General features: G+C 39.4%; 1 protein-coding gene and 1 long non-coding RNA gene across 3 annotated transcripts in view; one reads left to right on the forward strand and one right to left on the reverse strand.

Moving 5' to 3' along the window:
* The first annotated feature begins 17,614 nt into the window (after positions 1-17,614).
* LOC139991477 (zwei Ig domain protein zig-8) overlaps positions 17,615-27,202 on the forward strand; it is a 117,332-nt gene continuing 107,744 nt past the window's right edge. The window contains exons 1-2 of one of the 2 annotated variants that reach the window (XM_072011580.1): positions 17,615-18,307; positions 24,210-25,161. In XM_072011580.1, the coding sequence (XP_071867681.1) occupies positions 25,029-25,161 (133 nt within the window). In that variant the 5' untranslated portion in view covers positions 17,615-18,307; positions 24,210-25,028. The remainder of the gene's footprint in view (positions 18,308-24,209; positions 25,162-27,202) is intronic. The other variant, XM_072011581.1, reaches the window with a different exon arrangement.
* LOC139991480 (uncharacterized) overlaps positions 21,517-27,202 on the reverse strand; it is a 72,633-nt gene continuing 66,947 nt past the window's right edge. The window contains exon 3 of the long non-coding RNA XR_011800852.1: positions 21,517-21,779. This is a non-coding gene — a long non-coding RNA (uncharacterized lncRNA). The remainder of the gene's footprint in view (positions 21,780-27,202) is intronic.

Raw genomic sequence — 27,202 nt, forward strand, 5'->3', positions numbered from 1 at the left:
TACTGCGCTTACTGACTTCCCGCCGAAACTGTCAGTCACGTGTTCTCCACTCAACACGTGCTTTTATTCTGTTTTTAATTTATATTGTCTCCATACTACTATAGTATAGTAAATACTAATATAATCAGTTAATGTTTCTCTTAATAATACTGTTCATTAAAATTAAATAAAGTAGAACCTTCAGTGAAAAGGTGTTACAAGTATATTCCTTTGTAAATATGTAGTGGCACATGAGCTAGAGGATTATTCGAGCCACGCTGTTGTTTTACCTCGGAGTACCAATATCATTAGGATATACATAATGTAATAATAAACCAACTCCGGGCAAAACAATGTCGCCGCTACGTGTAACCGTCTAATAAAGGCGAATGGGAATTTATCGGTACCCCCTCGACCAGTATAAATAAAGGAACACGATCCTAAGGTGATCAGTTTTTTCAATCCCAGTCTCGAGCGACTTTATTAGCGATCAACACACAGTTAGTACCAAGCGTCTTAGCGAACATCTTTTTAATGAACAGTATCGAGCAATCTACGGTCATCTTTATATTTATAATTATTTTAAAATATATTTGACGGTTTCAATATTGAGTAATCTCGTCATTAAATTACTACACGACCAACCATCCTCTACAAATACAAGATTTTGTTATGAATTTTCAATTCCTAACAAGTATAGGAATATGTCTTCATGTTTCGAAGCAAACAAAATTCTTTATTAAACTTCAATTTTATCTATAATTTCTTTAAATCAAAGGTTTTCTTATTCGTAGCACTTTCCTAGATTATATTTTTTCTAATATAGTATAATAAATCTAATGTTTAGAAGTGCATAGAATTTTCTATTAGAGTTTAACTTTATCCAAAATTTCCTCAAATTAAAGATTTTGTCCCTTGTGTCATATTTTTTTCTCATCACTTAAGTGTAAAATAGTACTAACAATAATTTATATTTTTGATGGAGATTAAATAAGAACAATATCCATCCTGTTCTGTGAGATACAGTATACGAAGTTTGAATTGTTTTGAAAATTACGAAAGCCGCGATTCTAACGTCTAAAATTTTATGTTCATCGAATTCCTTCATCCTTTGCGCCAATTTAATAAAGGAGCCATATCGATTTCTTGTCGTAAAACCGCAATGGCAGTTCAACCATTAATCGATTTTCGCGTCTTCCTACCCATCTCGTAATTCTGTTCCTGTGGTTTCGCGCGGAACCCTGCGGTAAAACTTGTCCCGCAACAGTGAAAACCTTTTCGGTGTCTACCTTTCATCGGGAAACCCTCGACGTTCCATTAATCGCGCGTTTAAAACAGAAGTATAATCTTGTAAATAAAATATGTTCCTATGGAAGTAAAAAAAGTGTCCTTTCTTTTTTATCGTATTGAGAAAGAACGTACACAATTTTCATTTCCTTGTTGAAATTTACGAATCACATTTTCTAGAGATTTTATTTAACTTCGAAGAGAAATGTGAATAACTTTAATCATGGAAGTTGCGTCCTCTAAACACGAGCTGTTTTATCTGAAACGGAGGCTGTTCGTCCATATTTCAAATGGTAGAGCGTAGGTAAAGCACATAACTTCTGATATCGATATTATTAGTAACTACTCTCTTTACGATCTCTTTCTAAGTTATAAATTACTTGTTGGATTCAGTCGCCGAGGATAGTAATCGATGCAATTAGAGTAGCCGTATGCGTAACAAATATACGTTTGTACACGTTGCTGCTTATAATTAACCGGTGCACGATCAAAATTTGCCTCGTCTGGAAATAGAATAACTCTCCGCGAATCTTCGAATTATCCTTTGCTATGGTTGAATATTCGCCTGTACTCACACGTTTCAAACTTACCGTTTGTTGGATAATTGATACTATTTAAAAAATATATCTCGGAATTTTTATTATACCGTGTTTTGAAGATTGAAGAGATGGGGATTACAAAAATATTTTGACATCAAAATTAAAATAAATGAGACGCTGAAAATAATTGTAATCTAGTGGTTCTTTTAAGGGAACGAGATACGCTATGTTCGTCTTTTGAAGGATTTCGCGCAGATTGTAATTCCTAATGTCATTTGATTAAAGGGCTGTCATTCCGTTTGAACGTGTTGCGTGTCAGTTTTCTTATGTATGTGTGGATGTCAGAGGTGTCAAGTTCTAGGCGGAGTTTCCAGATAGGATATCCCCTGGGAACGTTGAGGATTATTCTCAAGAAGCGGTCTTGCACTGTTTGAATTTTGATCAAACGGGATTTGGTTTTTGGTCTACATGAAAAATTGATTGAGTTGCGATCTACGCAATATATTTCAGCATCAAAGACCTAGATTAGCCATGCACTTCTCTTTCGCACATTCTAATTTCTAAAATTCGAAACTCAATTCTTCGCTATAATCTACGTCACCAAATTCCATTTTCCACATGTTTCTTAGTAAACTAGAATTAATATTTTTCTCCAGATGCGTACGGTCTGGTTAGAGTTGCGAATTTTTCCGGTGAAAATATTGCGAAACGTAAAATTTCCCTTGTCAATATTTCGGACAAGTGTAAATTGTGGACGACAGGATCGTGTGTGTACACCGCATTTCCTGCGGGTGCGATTCTATGTAAGTTGTCACCGGCAGGCAACCGTGGAAGGTTTCCAGGTGAAATTACTGCAAGTTGTGTGTTTGGTAGTGGCGACAGGAACATGTTACTGAAACTCGTCATATCGGTGTACTTTAATTTTTCCATAAGTAACGATCACGATATGCACATACACTCCGAAGTCTAAATGTTAGGATATTTACTGGCCAATAAAATGCTATAATTAATGGAAACTACCGTTAAAATGATTAGTCGTTCAGAGTTTTGTATTCATGCAAAATACAAGCCTCGGGTATAAGCATTAAATTATATTATATTAAATTAAATTAATTTTGATTGAATTAAAATTTTAATAATGCGAATGATAAAACTGATCAAAATATCGTATACATTAAATAGAAGCATTATATTTTATTATACATAATTGATAACGCTTTTATTAGGTATTACATTGAATGTATATGAGTTTCTTTAAAGTTTCGAACGAGATAATAACTTCTAAAGATTTTTAATAGTTTTCTAATAATTTTTTCAGGTTTATCTCATTTCCAGCAAGTGTCTTAATACTTATGAATGGGACACGTATATCGTGATAAAATGCGGTACTTAAAAAAAAGAAATACGTTACAGCGAGTAAAGTGGAGAACGGTTTTGTACATTGGCACGCAATGTTTATGATTTTACAGGATGCAGTAGTTAGAGTGAAGCTACGAGTATCGTGCGCTTTATGGAATTTCTGTCGCCCCTTTAACAAGTACGTTTTACTATTTAAACGCAATAAACGTACGCCGAATGAGCTGCTAATTATTCAAAAACCTCTGAAATTCGAACCAGCCGGGACATGTGAATTCATAATTGTGTGCATAACTTCAGAAATAAACGGTACAGCACGTTTTGCGTCGCGGGGAATAATTTAAAGAGGGAGCACGTTCCTCGTCGAGCCTGATCTTTAATCAGTAAAATTTCATTTAATTTATTCAAGAGACATCGTTTCATTCGCGACAGGTCTTCCGTTAAACCGGTAAAGGACGCATAACGTAGATGAAGAATCATTTTCAAAGGTGTTTTTGACCAGCGACGGCTAATGTCCGAGTGCAATATAATTATATTTCTTTAGCAAGGAAAGGACAAATCAAATATTCCAAATCGTTTATAAACATCATATACGTTTAACCGCAATTTTTTCTTGACTCTTTAATCCGTTGGTTCATCCAGCCTTTTTTTAGTAATTTCGCGAGCACACTATTTAAAAAGCATTTTCCGAGAAGAGCGTAAGAGGAGGCAAGAAAGGGGATCGTTTAAGAGACAACATCCGAGAAAAAGAGAACGTCGAAGAGAAGCTGAGAGAGGTTGGTGCCATCTTGTCCAGCAAGGATTCCACGTCGTATGAGGTCCTACGGTTTAATAATACATCTCAGGACCGTTAATCACCCTCGTGAAATATAATTTAATACCTGAGCGAACGAGTGCCGACCACTAAAAATGACGAACGGCCAGGAAACACGCGGCTAACTCACCAGCCAGCCCCTTCAGCGCTCTGCTATAATCACCCCTTGCTGGTGGACGTGCAATAACGATAAAGGGTTGGGTAGTCCTGAACGAGTCTTTTGGTGTGACCGCTCGTGAAAGGCATATACTAATTGGCTGTGCATTACGTTCGTCCAATGCCACCGTGCTCAATAGCCCCAATTCGCAGGATTCCTTCATATTGGTATAAAGGCCCTCCCACACCACTTTTGACTTTTCAACCTCTTCTTTTTTATCCTCTTCTTCCTTCTCTCTCTCTCTCTCTCTCTCTCTCTCTCTCTCTCTGCCTTCGTTCGTTTTTCACTATTAACGCCTTTTGCCCTAGGTAATACACGAGCTTCATACATCGTATCGATAGCGTTGATCTAGCTAGTTGGATCGTCGAAGTCACTCGGTGGAAAGATCGTTTTCTCTTCCTTTTTTTTTTATTAGTCAGAGATCGTATTGACGGTCCTGGTCGTTCCTTCTGGTTCCTCTTTCTTTCTCTTTCAAACCACCCTTGTCTAGCCGAGTGACGGCCAACGAAATCGGGTTAATGTCCACGACAATGACCACGATTTCGTCCAATGAAAGCGTTCACGGGCGATCTTCCTTCCGGAGCGGAGGCGCGCTTTTTATCGGCACCGACTGGCCGAACTGGCGAACTAGCAATTGCGGAGGGGTGGTTTCCAGGCTGTAATGGACTTCCATGTACAAGGTGTTCACCACCGTTCCGGAACTCTCGTTACAATCCTTTTAACGAGATCTTTTTACCGGCTCGACCGAGTCGTTTGTTATAGTACATACACTGGAGAGGGTCATCGCGTCATTTCATGTTGCTTTTTTTAGTTTTATGTAGCTATTCGGGAATCTAGTCCTCCATGAGTATTTAACTTTTATACTATTGTACTGTAGATACATGGAATGAAAATAAAGAAACTAAGAATATGAGCAAACAAACTGAAGTTGCAAGGGTACAAATAATTTTTAAAATTTTGTTGTTGTTGTTTAATTGCCTGACTAATTCACTACTAGTGTCAATTTTAAATAGAAAAGTTTCTATCCTTGTTTTTACCAGTTTCTCTTACGAGGGCTCATCCTCGAATTGTTCATTAATTGATCTTCCAAAAATAGATCGTTTCGTTAATTGATATTATGACAATGGAGATTATACGATGCTTAATCATGTTTCTATCTGAATGAATGTCAATAATAATTTTGCCAAAGTTTATGCATGTTTTTAGTAATTGAAAAAGCAACGAATCTTTCTATTCATTTATTATCGACGATGTATAGCGTTTGCGAAGAATTATCTGTCATTTTTTGTACCGTTTCAAATATTATTACCCAATCATTTTACGTCTAACATAATGAACCGTTCGCAAAGAGGGTGGTAAGCTACACGAGTCGTTCTAGTTTATCATAATGGCTATAAATAAAGGCATTAAGTATGGCCATGAACGAACTACTCGATCGTGTAGACTTCCCTTCTTCCAGACTTCCCCAGTTTCTACATAAATTGCCGAAATATCTACACGAGCTGTCGAACGTGAGCCACAGCATAGCAGGGGTTCTTTAGACGGGGTAATAAAGATATAAGACAACGTTTTATAGGCTGACGTCGTAGTTGGGTTCGAAAGCGCTTGGCAGATGCCATTAGCGATGGTTACGAATAATGCTTGAACAAATACAACATTGTTTTTCTCATTTTCTCAAATAAATCCTAATTTTGAACTATTTATTTCCTGCCTCTTCTCTCCTAATAACATCTAATATCGAATATCGAAATCATTAAGCGTACGATAAAAAATTCCTCATGATAGAAAGTTCTAAAAGTTGTTCTCTACGCTCGACTTCCATTTAGAATTTAGGACAGCTCCCCAGAAACCATAGACCCGTGTTTTCGAAGAAAGATACCCGGGTCGGTTCATAAATCATTATTTGATTTCGTAACAATGATATTATCCCGGTTGATTTTGCTCCACGCGAGGAATGCTCGTTTTTTTCCCCTCTTAACCATTTCTCAATTTACGAGAGCAAACCGTCGTTAGCGCAACATTCACCCAGGAGAGGATAGGTTGATTTACGCGTGGTTCAAACAAGCCACTAACCTTCGTATGTTCGCGGTCAAAGCGACTTAATACGAGTCGATGAAATATTTATACACGGGAGCATCCTTATTTGGTTTTTCTTCCAGGGAAGAACCATGCCTCTCGCAATCAAATTTTGATGAGCTATTAACAGGAGAGATTCACAGAGGAGACTATACACATCGAAGACAATCATGGTAGAGAGACTTGTAACGAAGGTTTATGAAAAAGGTATGCTAAACGCGATCGTATCTTCGTTATGGGAAAGAAGGACACGCGATGACCACGTAACGTATGTATATCGTTATCCGTGGAAGATGTAAATTCAGTAGGAGAACTTCATTTTCATCCATCTTGCTTTGTCCCTGTCACGCTGAACGTAGATTCTAGCCGCTGGTATGAAAAATAGACGTTCACCTTTAACGGTACATAATGCTTCGAAACGATGAACAATATTTCCTGCTACGCGGCATCGTTAGAATGAGAATAAATTTCCATTTTGAGCACGCAGACGACACAGTATATTAAACTGCTCCCTTCTAAATTTCCCGCCCAAGACTCGGCGCGATATATTTCAGACTGAAACCCTCTTAAAGAGATCCCTCTGAACTCCCTGTTGTACATTTGTCGCCTGGTATAATAATTCAATTGACTGTCTTTTGTTATTAATGTATCTATCGATTCTTCTTTCTTTCTTCAGAATTTTTACGACAGTCGTCTGTCAATTAGCCTGTCAATTTTCGAACACTTTTCAAATGGACCGGGATATTACTCTGGTGAAAGATAGTAAGTGGAGATGGCTGTTGAGCAATCAATTTGTGGCAATCAATTTGTAGAAAATTGCTTTTATTGTTCACTATGTTCTCTATGTTTTATTTAAAGACAGGAAAATGTTATTCACTTTTTTTCAGCAGATATATAGTTCTCCGTTGAATTAGAACGAGAAACTGTTACAACTGGTAATATATTGTACGTGTCATATGATTCGACCCGATCTACTCCACTTTTTGTATATTTCTTAATTTCATTGCATAGGTATACAATTACTTTTATGAGTTCAATCACCGCAAGAAGATAACCATAAATAAAATAGATTTTAAGGTAAATTTAAGATATAGTCTCTATTAAAATCAATTTCCAATCGGTTGGAAATAAAATCGTGCAGAATAAGTGCTACAAAGAATACTATGTGAAATTCAAACGCAATATTATTTTTCAGATAAAAAGAAAAAAAGAGTAATTTACCAGTTTTATATTATTTTACGGTTATTGCCTTTTTCAAGAATTTAACATCGTGTTCTTTTTACAATCTCGAATAAACTATCGCTATAACTTCCATAATAGATCTAATTACGAAATTCTGTCTCCGCTCATATATCTTGCCCCCGTCTAAGTGAAACGATCGTAAAAAAATGATGTCCACAATTCATGGCGGTAAGACAGATCTCTTATCTCTTTCGCCCTCCAACGAATCCTCTATTCGCGATGTTTCGCGTCAGCTGAAAAATCTAGGCCGATTGGTGCTCGCTGAAACCGTATATAATGTCGGTGTGGCGGCCGTTTAAAAATTGAACAAGCCAGCTATCGAAGCAGGGTTGCACCCCATAAATTATCCGCAGGGGGTCGAGCGATTCTTCTCGCGAGGCCGATGACTCCGGGCAACCAAAGTCGCCTGGGATCATGAGTTATGGCTGTACAGTGACTCTGCAACACGTTGTTGATCGGCGTTCGCTTTGTGACATCGCTTTTAAGCCGACCGGCCTTCTATCTCGCGGCGTTTCCTTGACATTTATATTTCTGACATCGCGGGAGAGATATATAACCACGAGCCGAGATTTCAAACTGAACATCCTAACAGAGGAGAGTGATCGTTAAACGGATCGATACCTCGTTACGTAATGAGCAATTCTTTGTTCATCCTCGACGACGCAATTGAAAACGGTGTTTCATTGTTAAGGAGACAAGAGAAAGGGAGAGTTTCAACGTTCGATCCTTTTCTCTCGAGACCTCATCTTTCCTTCTTCTCTTATAGTTTCTTTCTCCCTTCCGGATGTATACGTCGAGAGGATCCCGTGTTTGAATGTAACCTCCGAGTGGGAGGATCGTTATGTTCTTATCCGGTGATTCGATGAACAAGAGAGGGGAGAGAAGGGAATAATAGCGATTGGGAGGCGGCTTTTTCCAATCGAACGATCCTCGCGAGATTAACGCCAGTCGTAAATGCGGTATTACGCTTAAAACGACGCAACGATCATCGTGATGAAGTTTGTCGATGCTCGATAACAATCCAATCTATGTAATTTGCCGATTCGCGCGACAAAGAGTATCCGCGATTGCGGCGTCGAAAATTTGTATGGATGTCCAACGAGGCAACGAAATACGGTGTAATAATTTATTATGTTTCGTACGTATTGATAATATTTCGTTTCCGGCGGAAACGCGGATAAATAACAACACGGAAGCTGCACTTCCGTTATGAAAATTTCCACATTTTGTAAATACGGCTGTTTAATTTCTCATTTCCTCTTTATTAATTAAGGTGAATTTACATTAAACAACTTTTACAAACCGATCTTTTTTATTTAATAATTTATCTACCTACAATATTAATAAAGCGACAAATTATGAATTACAGGTAACACACGTCGATTTCATAGTTTCAACATTTTTTTGTCGAATAAGATAAATCGACGGTTCCAGCGTTGACGTCTACAATCTCCACGAACATTAGTCAAACCAACTGCGAAGCCCAAAATATAATTTCTAATTTATACCAAACAATTTCCACGTGATTTATCTCTCTCTCTAACCAGATACCTAAGCTGTCCAATCATCGTGCCAATGCTAATTGTTTCTTTCGTAGAATGTAGGCGTGTAAGGGTCATTCGATCACGCACTTGATGATCTATAACGGTGTAAATCCCATTTAGCGAGATACAGGTGGCTATCCTACACACGGGATATAGAGCCTGATGAATAGCCAAGCACAATCTTGCGGTGTACAGTGGCTTAGACGGCAAACATACTGATACGGCATTGGAACCGCTTGGGAAAGCGAGCTTCCAGTTTGAATTCGTCTTTGGATCGTTATATCCAAGAAACATGAAATTCCTTTGAGACAAGTGGTAGACGATAACGTAAAACTGTGTTGATGAAATGTGAAAGGTGGATACTGGATATTACGGTTAAATTATAACTGCATTCTCAAACAGTTTTCTTATGGCGAGGGAAAAAATATACCATACGCGATATTGTCCATGTTGTACACATTGCTCATTGGAAAAATGATGAGCTCATCGGGGATTTTGCTGTGGAAAAATATAATTCGAAACAAGATTAGCAAACTTGGATTCGTTTCATCGTAGTCGGTCGATCGGGGAGAAATCGTATAGTTTCTGACAGCTACATGCAAAGAGGTGTGGCATGCATGTCACTAAAGAGACGTAGATCATTGGATAATGATGGGATGTTCCATCTCGTTCCATTCTATTCGGTTGTAATCCCATCCTCCCTAACACAACAGTCATCATGTCGTCGTGGTACGGATCACTTAGGGATCATTAGCTTTATGGCGCTTCCGTATGGCCCGCCGCTTGCGTGCAAGTTGATATTATTCGAAAGTTGTACCACGATGCATTCGGCTAAACCTATTCATTCTTTTTCTCTTGTATCTATCGAATAAAGAAAAGGAAGAAACACGCAATGGACGTCATAAAAGTTCCTTCAATATAGCGTTGTTACGCAATTACGAAACGGAGATTTTACGAAGAAATTCTAACGACTACTACCTGTAACGATACTTCATCCTAGTTACGTCCGGACCACCTATCACGAAATTTCAGAATACCATCTACCTTTCGAGTCCCTAGAGGAAACTCATATATTCGATTTAAACGTGAAACATCAATTACAATAGTGACATGTTGACTATCGGTTCTTGGAATTACTTTCGTGGAATGAATCTGCGCTCCCTCTTGTATAATACAATACCATAATTTACTGGAATTGACAAATTACAAGTTATAGGTTGCACAGACAATATGATTATATAGGCAATATAGAGTGTACAATTTTATGTTAATTCTCCAGCATTCTTTGGATCATCATCGAACCAATTATGCTTTTTTATCATCGAGCAATTATTTACGTTCGAGGAAAAGTTATCCCTGAAACGTTACATGTCTCTTTGTTTGATGAAATAACAGTAGGATTGAAATATACAAATTCGAGAATCGTAGATAACAACCAAATAATCAGACGATTTATAACTTATATATTTGTGTCAAATGTACATAACTAAAGTAATATTACCAGTTCCTTACAAAACATCGTGAATTGATCACCTGTCATCTCTTCAAATCTACGTAATGCAATTCCAAAATATTTCACATCCAGATGTACACACAAAAGCTTTCTACGGTAAGTAAAACACCAAATACACTCGCGAGCCATTGTACCTTTCTCTATAACAGTCAACATAAGACCATAACCCATGACGATGACAGTGAGTCAAGCACTACCGTACCATGATTCACCAAATCAACGATTTCCACCATATGTTTCACTTAATCAACGATACCGCTATAAAATGGCTAGCCCGTGGGTGGCCCCGGATGTACTCGCGAAATGCACGCAGCTTTCAAAATTTCCTGGCTGTGAGTTCTCCTTTTAACGATCATCGTCCCAAGGCTTCTTCTGATTAATCCAGATACCATGCGATACCCTTGAACAAGTATTCCTCCGTCGACAGTGGTGTGCCAAACACACACGTTCGCCTATGTAATGACAAACCGCACACCACGTCGCGGATGAATATCGCGGATATAATGTTACTGTATTTCATTACCAGAGTACACCGGATGCGCTATGCTGGTTCGTTCCCGTGTATCCTGCATCAGTTCGTCAGGCGACTATGTGTATGTGCGTGCATGTGCGCGCGCCCGCACGCTTGTGAACCACCAGCGACTCGCCCCCGTTGTATATCCTCCTTTATGCGGCCCGGTTTCGGCTTCCGGCCGTGCCATTCAGGAATATCACCTTACGCGCTTCCTCGTGATTCAGCCGACTCTCGAAACACGCTGTAATCAAAGGATTACACCGGCGGGCACCGGCGTTGTTGTGTCTCTAAGTCAGCCTCTGTTTAACACGACCACCCTGGACGTTGTAATCAGCATCGCGCATTTCTCGTGGGCTCACACCTAGGACCACTGGGTCCTCCGGTTAAGCCCATTAACCCTTTAACCCAGCGATTTTCGGCCCAGTTGTTCCTGGATTTCCTGAGGAAATGTCGAATTTCAACCGTGTCGCGTACGCTGCTATTGCCACGCTGCCAGTCGCCGATGGCCGGAGTCGTGGGAAGCTTTGTAGACGATTTCATAGACGTTGAAGGGAGAAATAGGTGAGAAGATCGACGGATATACACCGTTGGAGAGAAGTTTGGAATCACTATCTGTCGTATGGAACGCGCGATTTTGAAAGAAACCGTCGCCTTAGAATTGGAATTTCTTTAGAAACATTGAAATATGCTATGTATTCCATAGAAGCCATGAATTTTAAAAGAAAGTCACATTTGTATCCTGTTATCTTTGAAACACTGGAGTCACTACGTATTCCATAGAAATTACGAATTTCTTAAAACAGCTACGTTTGTATCTTGTCACCTTGGAGAACATCTTCGTTGAAAGTCTATCGAAGCGAAAGAACTATCATGAAGATGAATCATCTATCCGCAGAGAAAGATTCCCGTTCGTCGAAAGATTATCAGTTCGTGTAATTTTTTGGATACCGGAAATTGTGATAAATTGCAGTTTCTATAACGATGGACGAAAGATATATATGGCTACATGGTCGGTGGAATATTGTTGTATCGAGATTCGCCAAATTTCGTGCCGGTACCGTGCACCCGTACTAATTATATCGTGATAACGACTCTAATTTGGAGCCACGCGAGACCGTTTCGCACTTGTGCGCTTATAAAGAGAATAGGATTATAAATAGAAGCAGAGGAGACGCCAAGAGGAAAGAGACAGAGAGAAAGAGAGATAAACTAGGAACCGCAGGGAGAGCAGTTGAAGTTCCTCGCGTTCTACATCTCTTCTCCATTATTATACCGACGACCTGCAAATTGTAGAAGCTTTCAAGTGTCTCCCACCATTACGTGATTAACGCACGGACTGGCATACGTGATATTATCTGCGTGAAGGCTCGCGAATAGAATTCGTCAAGACGAGTGTTCCACATGGTAGACATAATAGTCCCTCTGTTCCGTGTCTCGTTTTTCATTTTTGTCTTATCGGGACATGGATCGACCTGCGGGTTCAACTCTCTCTATTTACCACCGGCTATTTTCTATGTTCGTGAAATTTTCTCGACATCGTCGAGGATCTTATTACCCTAATTTAGTTCGGTTAATTGTGATTCAATTTAATCGAGAGAGAAATTAAGAGACAGAGACAGCGACAGAGAACAATTTACACCACAAAATATGCTGCGAACGTTTATTAAATTATAAACGGAGCTATTAACGCGACAACTTGATCGTACGTTGCGTTTTAATTGCTCAGATGGTTCTTTGTGCTTGTCCAGACAACGACGGCGGTGAGAATTATTTACTTTCTCCTCTACCAAATTCTGTGAGGTACCTAATTATTTACACACCCTGTCTGTCGGTCACCTAATTATACAGCCAATTATTTCCAGACAGCAGACTTAATTACAGGGTCCGTGGCCGCTGCAATTTTTAGGTTGGCTGCGTAACTAACTTGGACGGAATTAATTGAATTTAATTTGACGGACGTCGAATACAACATCGGACAACATCGAAGCTGATTGAATTCTTATCTCGTTTCTTTGTCTTTCGTAGCTACCTCCGTTCGTAACTTTGACAGGAACACAATTTTTTCCGGAGTTGGAAATAAAAAAAGACAAAAAAAATAGGAGAATTCAAAACGCGTCGTGTACCGGCTTCTGCCAATATCCATGGATTACTTCTGCAACGAGATAAATTTCAGATCGACACACGCCTGTGTTCCCGCCGGTCACTGTACATTTTATGTGTGCGGCGTCGATTCGGTGTCGTCCGTGTTCGTTTGCAACCGTAATCCATCGGCTGCCCGGTGAAAAGTGCATTTAATTCAATTTCGAGTGCGAAGGATTATTGCACCCGAGAAAATATAGAAGTTGTACTCTGATGAAAATTTCAATAGTTCCATAATGAGTTCCGAGCCGTTGATAATTAATCCGGCAAACTTATATTTCACGGCCGAGTTAATATCCGGCCACGCAAATTAGGACTTTAATCAAATCTTGGGGGATCGTTTCGATGGGAGCTGGTCTAACGTACAAAAATGCCAATTAAATTCAACGGAATATCGTTAAATCCAGCTAATCATCTCCCGCCGGAGCCCACAGTTTCAAACATTCTTTTACGACCGCTCATTTGCTTCGCCAATTACGCTACTTCATCCTACGAATTTTACAATTTCAACTTCCCGACTCCGATTATAAACTTCGATTACACGTTTCAACGTTCTTCCAATCCAATATCTTCAATTTTATATTTCACTATTTTGGTTATCTATACAGTACCAGGTCGATTGCAAAAGCTTATTTTTTTCATTGCAAGCGTCGATAGTTCGCAGGATTTTCTGACGAGCTGGCCAAGCATTCGATCTGATCTAAGAAAGGAAAAGTTTCCTCCTTCGATACTGCGTACCAAGCGGCATCACTGGCAATCTTTGTCGCTCGTTAATGTCGTCGTAACCAACGAAACTTCCTGTTAGGGCAGTCTACTGAAATCAATTGTTGTTTTTCCGCGCTGAAACTTGCGCTTAACTCGCCGGCCAGATCTGGCCAACCGTCGTTTCCGATATTATTCTATAGTTGGAGGAAGACGGAGGAAAATTCCTTTCTTAAGAGAATTTCAATACTCAGTATTATTCGTTAGTTTCATTTAACTGGCGGATTATATTCTTAATGAATTAAGAGTATATAATATTAAAATATATAAGGGTCGATGCAGATAAATCAATGGAACATTACTATATCATCGAAGCTCTATATGGTTGCGCGCAGCTCTATGTTTCGCCATTATTCCGTAGCTGTATATTTCTGTTGACCCAATGGACATAAGAGTGCAATTTCGCTATTGGAAATATAAAGTTGTCGAATCACATAGCGTCATTGCTGTAAAACTTCTACATGGTTTATATCCAGCATGATCATATATTGCCATGCAATTAATAATTAATAATCATGTGTCGTTCTGCAGTTTTATCACGCTAATGTTCACCCCACGTACGCAGAAGAAACGAGATAAAAACATCCATCTAGTTGTAATAATTGCATTATCGTAAATGCCATAACAATTATATAGTAACCGTATAATGTACAGTATAATGAACGATAAAAATTATGCATAACACATATATTATAAAGATACAGCTTACGTTATTTTGCGTACGTTATATTTAATAAACGCGTGATTTCACCAATGATGAAATATTCATCAACTGACTCTCATCATTGGAAAATAATCCGACATCGAAATCGTACCGAATGGACAGATGGATGGGCAGGCACTGAGGTACGAATTCGCTTGGGAAACGCGTGTCGGTTAATGGTGTCACGCAAAAGAATCGAACGAATGAAAATTGCGCGGTGAATGCGCTGGTTACGATTTAACGATGCCACTTTCAGACTCGAATTCCTGGCAAGCTTGCTCGTTACGTTCTGCGAAGTCCGTTTCCGGATCGCTCAGGAAAATATTCGAACGAGCACGGGTAAAGGCTGTTTCCTTTTCAAGATTAAATTGCCTTCGTCGATGCTGTACGTACAACAATCGGATATTAGAAAACGATGTTGCTCCGTATAATAGAGAGTAACGCGGCTCACGGTTTTAGAAACCATGGTAACGATTTTCGATAAAGTATCTATCACCTTCGTTGATCTATTTTTATTAGGTTGTTCAGGCAATTCGAAACGAAATTAAAGAAACTTTTGAAGTCAGTGTGTTTTTATACAATGGTAGTTTTCGGTCCTCTACCCAAAGAAGTCTCAGGGCAGTTGTTATGAAATTGCGAATGTCTATGCAAATCGATACTTTTATGAACACAATGAAATAAATGACATTTAAGTAGAGTATACTTAAATTTCTCATGAACGTATAAACATCTATAGTCTAGTTATTATACCTGCTGTAAAACTGGAAAAAGGTAAGTAATTGTTAAGAGATACGAAGAAATATCGTTTAACTTAATATTTTATATAGAAGGCACTTAACGTGTAAGAGTATTCAAATTTATACTATAAAGCGCGTATATTTTAAAGTTTTTCTAAAGGAACTGCATTAGGATAAAACCTTGTTCTTATATAACTTCATGAATTACAATCCTATTTCTTCATAACGAATCACCTCATGCTTATACATGTTACTCGGCCGTATTCTCCGTATACGTTTTTATCACGTGTCTGACACAAACTTTGAATTATCTTCTGTATTATCATTACATCACCCAGTACCAGATAGTCGGGTTAAAACCAAGAAATCGTGAAAAGAGCAGAGTGTTGAATCGCCTCTATCGCTGTTATCCTTCTTCGACGATCCAAAGCGATAAATACACGTTATCGATATTATTTTGCAATCACACTGTCTCTACGATACCGTCCATCGATCCTATTCTCCTTTTTCTCTCTTCTACCTCCTTTCTCACCCTCATTGTCATCGGTGGGCAAAGAATTTGTGTCCCACGGGTCGTGGAGGGATGGCACCATTTCTATTCATCTCGAAAAATAAAGGCGTGCCCGATCGCGAGCCCCGATAACCATGAATATTTTATCTGCATAATATCTCGCCACGCTCCACCCCGCACGTTCACACGTACGTCGGCACACGTGTCCCGTCTTCGTCCTCCGCCTGCACGTTCTTTCTTCGACCATCCAGGCATCCAGGCAACGTGGAACTTGCCTGGTATCGTGTCTGGACCGTGGTGCCCAACGTGGATCAGTCTGTCTGCGGTTCTGATCGCACGCGTGGAATGCAAACGGATGTGAAATGTGAATAGAACACAGGGATTCAAGGTGGTGTACACGCCAGCGAGCAGAGCTCTCGCCCGGAACGGGGCAGAGGATCTCGTCGCGTGTAATTTTCAAACGAACAACGCTTGGAAAGAACGTAGAAAAGAATGGAAGATGACGTTCCGATCACCGCGAAATCGATCGCGCTTTCGGCTACGCGTTCCTGATTTTCGCACGGGGTTCGAATTCTGTTCTCCGATGGAATTCGCTTGCTTTTCTTTCTAAAGAATGTGGGAATACATATAGGGTATTGTGGTTAATTGTGCTTGATTCTTCTTAGAAAATAATTGTTAGAATGTGTTTAATAATTCATAAGTAGACTACGGATACTCGTGTATTTATGGGGAATTTAAATATAGAACTTTGTAGAACATGTATAATATGCAAAGTATATGAATCACTTTACATAATTGGCCAAGTTCATAAAAATCATTTTTTAGATAAAAGAAACCTCAAATTTGCGTTAGCCTGTAATTGATAGCTGTTATAAATAACTGCATAGAATATACATTAAAATAAAATCAATAAAATTTATGTATCTTCCCTGAATTAGGTTTCATTCCATCGATCTATAAACTAAGCTGACGAGTCCCAAAATAAATTCCTGAGCATCTATCTTGATTTCGACGTCGTGTGGTTTATTCTGGTGTTTTAATAGAAATCCATAAATATTGGAATAGGTTGCATTTAGGTTTTCACTCAAAGTAAGATGTTTAAAGTCGAGGTTCGATGTCACCTACTTGTAAAACACTTTCTGGACCACTTTCAACTTCCCAAGAGTATTCTCGCTAACATCTTCTTCCGTACTCGCGCACAAGAGACAGGTAATTCGTTAGGAATCTCAAATTGAAAGCACGCGGCTTGTTTTATGTCGTACCGGAGGAACAAACATTGCTCCGGCTCGCGACTGTATTTCGGGAGGTTTTGTGCAGTCCGCGCGAGACTGGCAGCTGCGTGGGCGTTCTATAAATGGGTTCTATGTCAATCCGGAGCTTAATTTAATGTTTGCACCATGAACACCAACATTTCCATACTTTTAATCTATTCAGTTTCCCTGTCAGTATTTCCATACAATTTTTTCTTCCCAATTCAACTCTTAATTGGTATCATTGCGAACTATAACAATTTAGGGTTAGATCACTTAATTTTTAAATCTTTCATTTAATATAATTTAATTGCCAATCTCTCACACGGAGAATATAAATATACAAATTAAAATTATACTCTAAATTTCAATAATTCAACATAAATTATTATAATTATCTATAACTCAATGATATTTTTTATGGGTTAATCTCCTGTATCCAAAGTCGAAAGGTTTCGTCAACTTCCTCCATTGAAGAGATCGTTTCCATGGAGCAGCACTAAAAGAGCGAGCAAAAAACCGCGTCGAAAGGAGCGGATTGCTTTCACGAACGACACCGACACGCTTAATGCCCAATAAACGAGTCCAGATGATCAGCATACGGCTTCCTCCACACCGTAGTACCCGCAGAGACACTCCCACACCATAGATCCCGGAGTCTCGAGTGGTTGATCCACGATCCAGCTAGTGTGGCTGACGCACGCACACCGCGCGTACGAGCGCCGCTTTGTCACGCGTGCGGTTTCTCCGCTCTGTCTGCGTGTGCTCGTGCTCGTCTCTCGTCTCTCACCTAAGTTTATTGTTAGAGGGGCCGGCTAGCTACGGACGCGGGGCATCAGGATTTAGTGCTTCTTACACGCCCATGCCGGTACCACGCGCCTCATACACGCTCCCTTCGATTGTTCTTCAATCGATACCATCGCGAAATCCAACGTTTCACCCGAAGAACTAGCGTACCTTCTCGGATGTACAACGTGATTTTTCGATTTACAATTCGTTCCACGGCGGTGATCGTTCGGTACGGTGATTGAAGAATGCGAGGAATTTTCGTTACCAGTGTTTCTGTGTTCCTTTTATAATAGACAACGGTGCGAGTGATTCGAGGAATGCTATACAGCGACAGAAAAGTTTCCTCGTAATGTCGAAAATTCTCCTGGAATTTACGAGCATAAACAGACGCCGAGGTAAAGTCACGTGGAAGCTTTATCGGTTTTCCTTTTTCCCGTTCGTGGAAACAATACGCGATAGAACGATATCGTCGATTCACCGATTACGATGCCAGCGGCAGGACGTTTTTATTTCATTTCTCTGTTCACTTTGACCGCAAAAGAAAAAAAAAAGGAAAAAGAAAGAAAGAAAGAAAGAATCGCGATAGCCGTCAGATATCGGGGGAAAAGAGGCCGGTGGTTTCGTTTCTGTCGGATGACGAGACTGCTTTCCATGGGACGATGGACGAGGCACGGGAGGGCGAATGAAAAACGCGAAATTAGGATTCCGAGGACACCGAGAGTGGCTCGAACACGAAAAACCAATTGCACGAGTACTCAAGTGCTGACCGGGGACACGGTACAGAGGGGTGACGACCCGGTGTGCTGACGGGCGAGATAGGGGATGTGAGTTAGGGGGAAAATTGGCGGTATGGATAGGTGAAGCTGAAGCAACGCGGTGCAACGGTGGTTCTTTGTGCAAACACGCCGGCGTCGAAATGCATTCGCTGGAAAAACAGTCAGGTCGAAATAAAAAATTGCCATTCGTGAATAAAAGTGAAATTTACACGGTTGGACGGACAGCGAGTCCACCCCCTGCGCGCCCCTTCCATTTTTCCGTCTGGGAAATAGAATGACGCCAAGTGCAGCAACTTTCAATGGTATTTCGTTTCCGTTCGCGCAATTTTACCGCGCTTTCCATGTGCTTCGACCGACCGACATTCTATAGAAAAGGAAAATAAAAGAAAGAGAAAAATAAATTGAACTGTTCTTTTATTTCTATCATTTGACGTCGCGCCAACCGCTCGTGTGAATTTTATTAAAAGTGTGCAACATAAGAGGCAGAAATCACACTTTCTTATAATCTTATTATTTTTTTATTTATTATTGATTCATTGACCGTTAAATTGTACTTATATTGAACTTTTCTTTGTAATATACATTTCCTGCAGTGTAGGATCATGTTCTTTTTTTTTCAGAATATACAGATTCCTGAGTATTGTACACGTCTTAGCGTGTTTTCTTCAGATTCTAACTCGATCGTGCCTTGATAGCGAGCGTACATCTTTTTTCCTAAGCTCATCCTTAAATGAAAACCAAATTGTGCAACATTTTTATTCGAATTTGCTACTTATTGTCTTTTTCCGCTTCTTCTTCGCGTCTGTATTTCCTCAGATATCTCGTAGATTACTCGGCAGGTGGTAAAATTATATTAAATACCAAAATCAAACAGTTAAAAACTATGTTTCAATAACATTTATTAGAATATAACATTCATCTCGGGTCATCTCAGGAGAACGATCGAATGAGCAGACTTGAAAGATTATTCTGCATTTTTCGTGTTTCCTGAAGGGTTCCCTGATTCCTGGAAGCACAGTTCCCCTTCCGTAAAAATTATACGAACCACAAATCGAGGGAAACTCTTTTTGATTCTTCCTAGCTTGGTTTCGGTCGTTTCACAACGTTTTGATGCTACCCTTGCCTTCTTTCCGCTCGCTAATACATCCTGGTCGCGTCACCATCCAAGCTCTTCGTTCTCACTCTCTTTCATCTCCAAAGCCCTAATTAACTTTGGTAATTATGTGTACGCCCGGACAGAAAGAAGGGCTTTACACTCGCTCCGTTACTCGAAAGACGCGACACACGGAAGGAGTAAAGAGGAGGCTCTGGAAGAAACGAGAGGGCTAATGCAGAACGATGCACGCGCGAACTGCCAGTGGAACGGAGCTCCTACCGTCAACCAGAACTCACTATAAATAGCGGCCGAAAGGAGATTTCGTGAGATTTGACATCTCCTGACGAACAGTCGTTCGAATGGATATGCCGTTCCGCGAAAACGACGGTTCACTCGACCCTCGACGCTTTTTTTCCGTTGAACCACGTTTATTCTGATTTCAGAAGGGCCCTTGCTTGATGTCTGCTTGCCAGTCGATCGTATATCTACACGCTGAAATTTGAATCGTTTCGATTTTTTTTTTTTTAATGGTACCAGTTTTTAAAGTCTTGTTTAGTTTGTTAGAGAAGTTGCTTTGGCTAATGAAGTTTCATATAAGTTGTATTTAGTTAATCGGAAATTATTTGTATTATTTATTTCATTTTTAATTATTATTTTTTATTTGAATTTTTTTTGTTTGTCAAGTTCAGGAATATAATATCGCAGAAAATTCAATGGAATATATTAAATCAGACGAAATAACAAGTTCACATTGATAAAGTGGTTTCGAGTCGAATGTATACGAATTGATTAATTTAAACAAAGTTAACAGACACTCTGCGAGTTGACGATCGTGTTCTTTAACTTTTGTCAATTTTTGCCGAATTTATGCCAAGACATTAGTTCACAGTTCCAATTTTTTCTCTGTATCCCAGGGGTGAGAAACTAGCCAGCGCAGCGTACAAGCTTTTGCATTTTAATTTGGTCATTCTTGAAAATTTCGTTACTCCCAGCGTGGTCGTAGTTCGCGCGTTCATACGTCTACGCGAGAATACGCGCAGACGACATCTAGGATGCAAGTTCCGCACACTACCGCGCGATTTACGTGTTTCCGAGCTTTATGTTCCACAGTGCACACCTGTGCGACGCGTAATTCCCATCCTCCTTTTTGTCTTCGGATATCTTCAACTACCGGTTCGTCGGTTTTAAACGCGATCTTCCAGAGACGTAGATCTACGCGAATTTTTCTTCCTGAATTGCATTAACCATGCCGAGAAATTCCCCTGCTATCTCTTAAAAGTTTCGTTCTAACATAGTTGGTGCTGTATTAGGTTTATAAAAAATTGTACAGTGAGACATCATTGTTGGAAAACACAGTTCGATGTACAACGGCAACAAAGAATATTTCCACAAAAATAAAGTGCGTTTATTATAGTATTTATATACTAATTTCACTCAGCGTTAATTAATTTTGCGAATACAAAAATTTCACACTATGAAAATAAAATGCAGAAACTGATAAAAAGATACTTCATTGGAAAATATCTGCAAACATTTGTGATATAATATACATTTGTAATATAACGTATGTGCAAACATATTTTGTAGCCACTGTACATCTCCAACTACATTTCTATTCTCAGAAAACAAAGAATTCAGAAAACAAAGAGGTCGAAGAATTGCTGAAGTTCCACGTCCAAGGTCTTATTTTATTGTGTCTTCTTATAATTTTTTAAAGGAATTAAATAATACAGAAAGTGTCAATAGATACAGCCCCTTATCGAGGTGCCCAACTTCTGGCACCTCTTGGCACGGCGTGACGAGACTTAACAAGGCTATTAATTAATAATACCTTGCAGGGATAATTTACGACTGAATGTCTCGCATCAGCATCGTCATTGTTCTTAGTAGCGACCCTCCACGTCGGTTTCATGGCGCGCTTCAAAAATTGATCCACCAATGTCTCCAGACGGTGTCGAGATCCAACTAGCTACGAGTAATTTTCCTGACGACGTTCTAAAATAAATATAAGACACACGATAAGCCACAGGGAGACATCACATTCTTTGATGCGGTAAATCAAATTTTATCGCAGAGTACATCGTACATTTTCGCCGGAACATTTTAAATCAATGATGATTTATCGGAGACCAGAGCATGGCTACATGTACTTGATGAACGACAAATGACTGTATTTATAGTAACTTGATGGAAAAATTGCGCCATCGTGGCGTGTTACAGAGCTTTCCACTTCCCACCCAATTTTCAGGGCAATTTTTACTATTCGACGCGTTCTACTTAAAATCACGAGTTTCCGCCTCGTGAAACGTCGTTTAATTCTTTTTACGACTGAACGTTCCCGTGATAAACAACGCGATAAATTATATTTACTAGTAACGATTAAAGTGCCCTTTTCGTTCCACTCTCCCTTCCATAAACGGATCAATGATGAGAGAAATAATTTTCATTGCCTTTTTCATCCATTAAAAATCGAGTAAATATAGTGAAACAACGAGTAAATATTCAGCGAACGTATCGTTACTGAAAAATGTAAATAAACTTATTTTGACAAAACTAAAAAAATGTATACTCAAAAGAAGTATTTTGTATAAATCAGAGATTCAAGGGGAAATTCACGATTAAAAAAGAAAATAATATATCTCTCCTACCTGAAACACTTAAATTTCATTAAACTTCGTACAATTATAGACAGAAGAAGAAATAATGGCAATATATCCCCGTAATCTCGAAGATAAAAAAAAGAAAAATCAGTTTCAATACCGCAAAACCGAACAAAAATTAGAAACAGAGGAAGTTATAATCCATTCCTTAAGAAATAAATGATTTTCTGTCGAAGGAAGGAGAAAGAAATCACATCAAACGGATAACAGAATCAAAAAAGCAAAGGAAAACGTTCGATCATTAAGATTTATCACACGGTCTCTCTTTTTCTGCTTTCATCCCCTAGTAGTCACGCACAAAATCGTAGCGTGTCTTGTCGTACCCTCGTGCAATCGTGCTGCACGTGCAATTTAACGCTCCTCGCCCCGAAGAAACGTTCTATTCTCCGGCGAATAACTCTACCTCGTCCTCACGACGTGACAAGTCGTCGTCGCCCCATGATCGTGTTCGTGCCACCAACACGAGGGGGAAAGGACAGACTGCCGTCCGCCGACAGTCTGAAGAATTAATTAAGACGATGTAATTACCTACTTGGATTCGCTTTAGCTCGAATCCGGACGAGTTGATCCGCCGGTAAACTGTGTTTTCACGGCGTACCCGGCCACTTAACGTGACGGCAATAAATGCATAAGGATCCCGACGATCGGATTAATTTATGGATATCGAGGAAATGGGTTACGCCGTTTTCCAAGGCGATAATGCTACTCCAAGCAGGTTTATCCTGATGTCTCAAAGGCCAGGTCGACTTGGTTTCGTTTTATTGACGAGACGAAATCCCCCTTCGGTTATTCTCATTGCTTGATTAATTTTAAAGGGGTTGTAAGTTCATGCGTACACGCAGGTTTTAGTTGCTTTCGTCCGTGACAAATTGGGGATGAAACTTTGTATCGTTGGCTCGTTGAATTATAGGCGAGAGTCTCAAGATTAGATTCTGCTATTTGTTTTTGAGAAAATTTACATTATAATCGAATGTTTTTCTTGAAGAGAGAAAACACGGAACAATTTCTACATATGTTTAGAATATTGGATTTTCATTGGTGAATTATGTTTCGGGGGGGGGGGGGGTGAGTAATGGTCGCACGTGGAAAGTAGTCACTTGCGTTTCTGATAGATCAGAGATGGAAATCTAGTCGTTAGTTTGTTGAGTTGTTGAGAGAAAGAGATTTATTGGATTCTTGAATTTTTCTATCGTTTGAAGTTACCTCACAGTTAAGTACTTTTATTGGAAAATGAAGATACAGACAAAGTGTTTTAGCATTTTTACATTCGGAATGTGCGTGTAACAGTTACTTTTGTTTGTGACAAGTTGGGGACGTAAAATTTTACTGGTTATATCGTTCGATAGCAGTGAGTAAAATTTTAGACCGAATTATTTTATCTTTTATTTGAGGATTACTTTATAGTCTATATATATTTTTATTCGATACAATAAGGACGAACTGTTTTAATTTTTCTATACTTAGAAAATTAATCTGAATGATTCGTGTCAGCAAATCTCCGTGGCACTATTACATCAAACTCTGTCCCCGGATTATTCTTGCGGTATTATCATTCAATTTTCGCTACAGACGTTTAGATTCAATTAACCTTACGCTACTTGCCGCGTATTAAACTCAAACAGCTCGTATTTTATATTCAAACATCCTGCTGCTGTGTGTCGTTTTTACAACCACCAAGAACCTAAGAATAAAAAATCCTCTCGCCCAGTATTTCAACGAAAAACGTGGTGTCCCATTAATTTCGCCGATGATTTTCATTTTCCAGAAGCTGCAATCTAATCGAAAGTCTCGTACCGAGCCCCTATCTCGTCGAGATACCGTGGTAACAGGCAGCACTACGCCAGGCACGTTATTAAGAGATAAAAATGCAGTTAAAAACTATCACTTCGGTAGAAGCCACGCGTCGTTCTTGTAAAGGAGTCTCGAAGGAAGCTTCTGGATTCTCGGGCAAGCTATATTCAGGAACTTTTAGTCTCGGAGCACATCCTTAGGTAAATGAGCTCTTATCTCGAGTTTTGCACGGAGCCATCGCAAAAACGTCACGTGCCAAGTGTACACTCATACTTTCTCATACTCTCTTGCACATGCAGATACACAAATCCATTGGATCTGCTTCGAGATTCTATCTGTCATTCCCGTTCATCTTCTTCACAGCGATATGCGAACAAACTTTTTTTTTGGCTTTCATAAGTAAAGAAAAAGGTAAATAGCGTTCCTTCGTGCGACAAAGCTCGGCCGTGTACAATCTATATATAGTGTACTACATATAGTGTTCGTGCAAAGTGTTCGTTCGAGCATCAAGTGTCCACGATGTGAGGGTGAACCAAGAAAACGAGTCACTTCGCGCGTGTACGTGTGTTCGAGACAGTACACGGTGGAATGTTAGTGGCGGAAAGTTGGTCCGTTTTCAGTTGGTTGCGAAATCCCTCGTCACGCGACAACAGGGAAGGAAGACGAGAAGGAAGAAAGGAAGGAAGGAAGTCGACGCTGGTGGAGGAGGCATTATTAAATCGGCCGGCCCGTAATCCGGTCGTGTTGCTCGCGTTTACGTGGCCGAGGCGAAAACTATGCGGCACGAGGCACGATGAAGGGGCCAAGAATCGGTGGCCTACCGAGCGGGAAAAAGCTGGACTTCTGCCAGGAGCCGCGTCACACTTGGACAGTGTTGCTGGTGTATTTGGGCATCTGCGCCTTACTGCCTGTCACGATTCTCTCCGGTTGGTATTCGATCGTCACCTTACTCTCTTTTTCGCTTCGTTATCCGACCCTTTTCCTATCTTTCTTTTTATCATATTCTCACCGAGAAGCTGTTTCTTTTCAAAGAAAGACAAAAAAGAAAATTAAACAAATAAAAAGAAGAGAACAGCGAGAAAAAGAGAGAGTGAGAGAGAAAAGAAACTGTACACCGTTTCGGAATTCGTGTTCGCGGTCGATACCTTGTCGATACATTGGTGGCTGGTTGAAATTTCACTCGCTACTCCGACAGTTACGAGCTAAAGGGAGTTTCGTATTTGATAAAAAAAACCTCTTAAAATCGTTTGAAATAATTGGCCGGCTAACGTGATCGTGATCCCGATTCTGAATCATACGCGTTTCAGCTTCGTGATTTTTGATATCTCTCTGAGTGAATTATTATGTTATATGAAATTTGATACACGTTTTTATCAGCCTCATTGATTTTATTAGTATCAACGTTTTCATACTTCTATATCATTGAAGTTTAAAATGAATATTATTTGATATCTTTCCATTTCACTCCATTATTTTACTCCATTGAACTCTGTCTCTCCTTTTTTCTTTCATATTCAATTTTTTTTTTTTTTCAAATGGACGTATAAATTAATAGTAATGTAACAGAAAGAGGAATATATTCGAAGAATGGTAGCAACGTCGCGTTTTCTGCTCGAAGAGAAGGAAGAAAAACGAAAAGAAGAATGGAGCGGCGAGATGCGAATTGTCGACACGGAAATAGTGGAAAGTTCCCAGCGTTCGTTCCACGATATGAACTCTGACAATCCCACCTGAGAAATGAACCGCATAAATCACGATACGTTTATCAAGCGTTCGCGTCGTCTCAATTTTGCCAAACTTTCCCCGCAAATCTCCTCTGCGCCGCCTAGGCGTCGCCATCTCCATCTTTTTAAGAATTCTTTTAACTCTGAGCATCTTTCCGGTGACGAGTCAATTTTAGAACGACAAAAATGTTTTTTTATTTTTTACCATCGCGATGACAGTATCTGTTTACGTAACAATAACAAAGGGAAGAAAATATTCGGGCAATAATTGTGTTTTGAGAATAATCGAACTGTTCTCGTGTTAAATATATCTTTCACGTATGAAAATATTTGTACGATACGAATTTAAATCACGGACGAACGTCTATTAATTCTGAAGTTTTCAGATTAGTCGAGTTACTAGAACTTAAACGAGTTGAATTTATTTTCAAGCGAATACACGAGTTCTCTAACATTTTCTGAACTTATTATTATTTATTAATCGAGCCAATTAAAGAATAAGGAGGAAGAAGACGATAGGTCAAACTTTTTAGTATCAAAATTATTCTTTCATTTAATTTTGGAACTAACGTGTATTTCTATACGCTTCGAACTTTGAAAAATATTGTTCGTAATAATAGTAAAGATATTAAAGATATTAAAGATATTAAAGATATACGAAGATATTAAAATATTACTTGCTTCAATAATTATACCATGGCATCTACTTACCAAATATTTTTAAAAGACTAATATTTTTGAACCTAAGAGACTATTTTTATCCTGAAATGTGGTGTCACATTAAAATCCTTCTATTTAGTCGTGAAATAGCATTAAAGTCAGAAGATCAACGTAAATCATGTTATCTTGTTTTTCTTCTGTGATGAAATTGCAAGGCTGTTAAGCGAGGAAGATAGTCACCAAATTGCAAGTGACCTCATGCTCCGTAAATTTAGATCGGCGATATTCAAATGACAGGATGGAACGTCGTTTCCATATTTTTCTGTCGGGATCGATTTTGTCACCAGGCGACGGCAATCCGCGTCGCAATCATCGAAATTTCATTCTCCGTCAATTAACTACGTTTCACGTTCCAATCTAACGCCCGATAATTAATGTAGAGAATTTTAATCGACGTTGTGCTCGATCCGTTCAATTCGATTGAACGCGAACGCGTTAACGAGCTCTACACACCACCGTCCGAAAACTGGTCGCCCCTTCGGCCAATGGGAACCGTTCGCCGATCAATCGAAAATTTTCTCCT

Source organism: Bombus fervidus, chromosome 10 (genome assembly GCF_041682495.2).
Source record: "Bombus fervidus isolate BK054 chromosome 10, iyBomFerv1, whole genome shotgun sequence".
In the NCBI taxonomy this organism is placed as follows: Eukaryota; Metazoa; Arthropoda; class Insecta; order Hymenoptera; family Apidae; genus Bombus; species Bombus fervidus.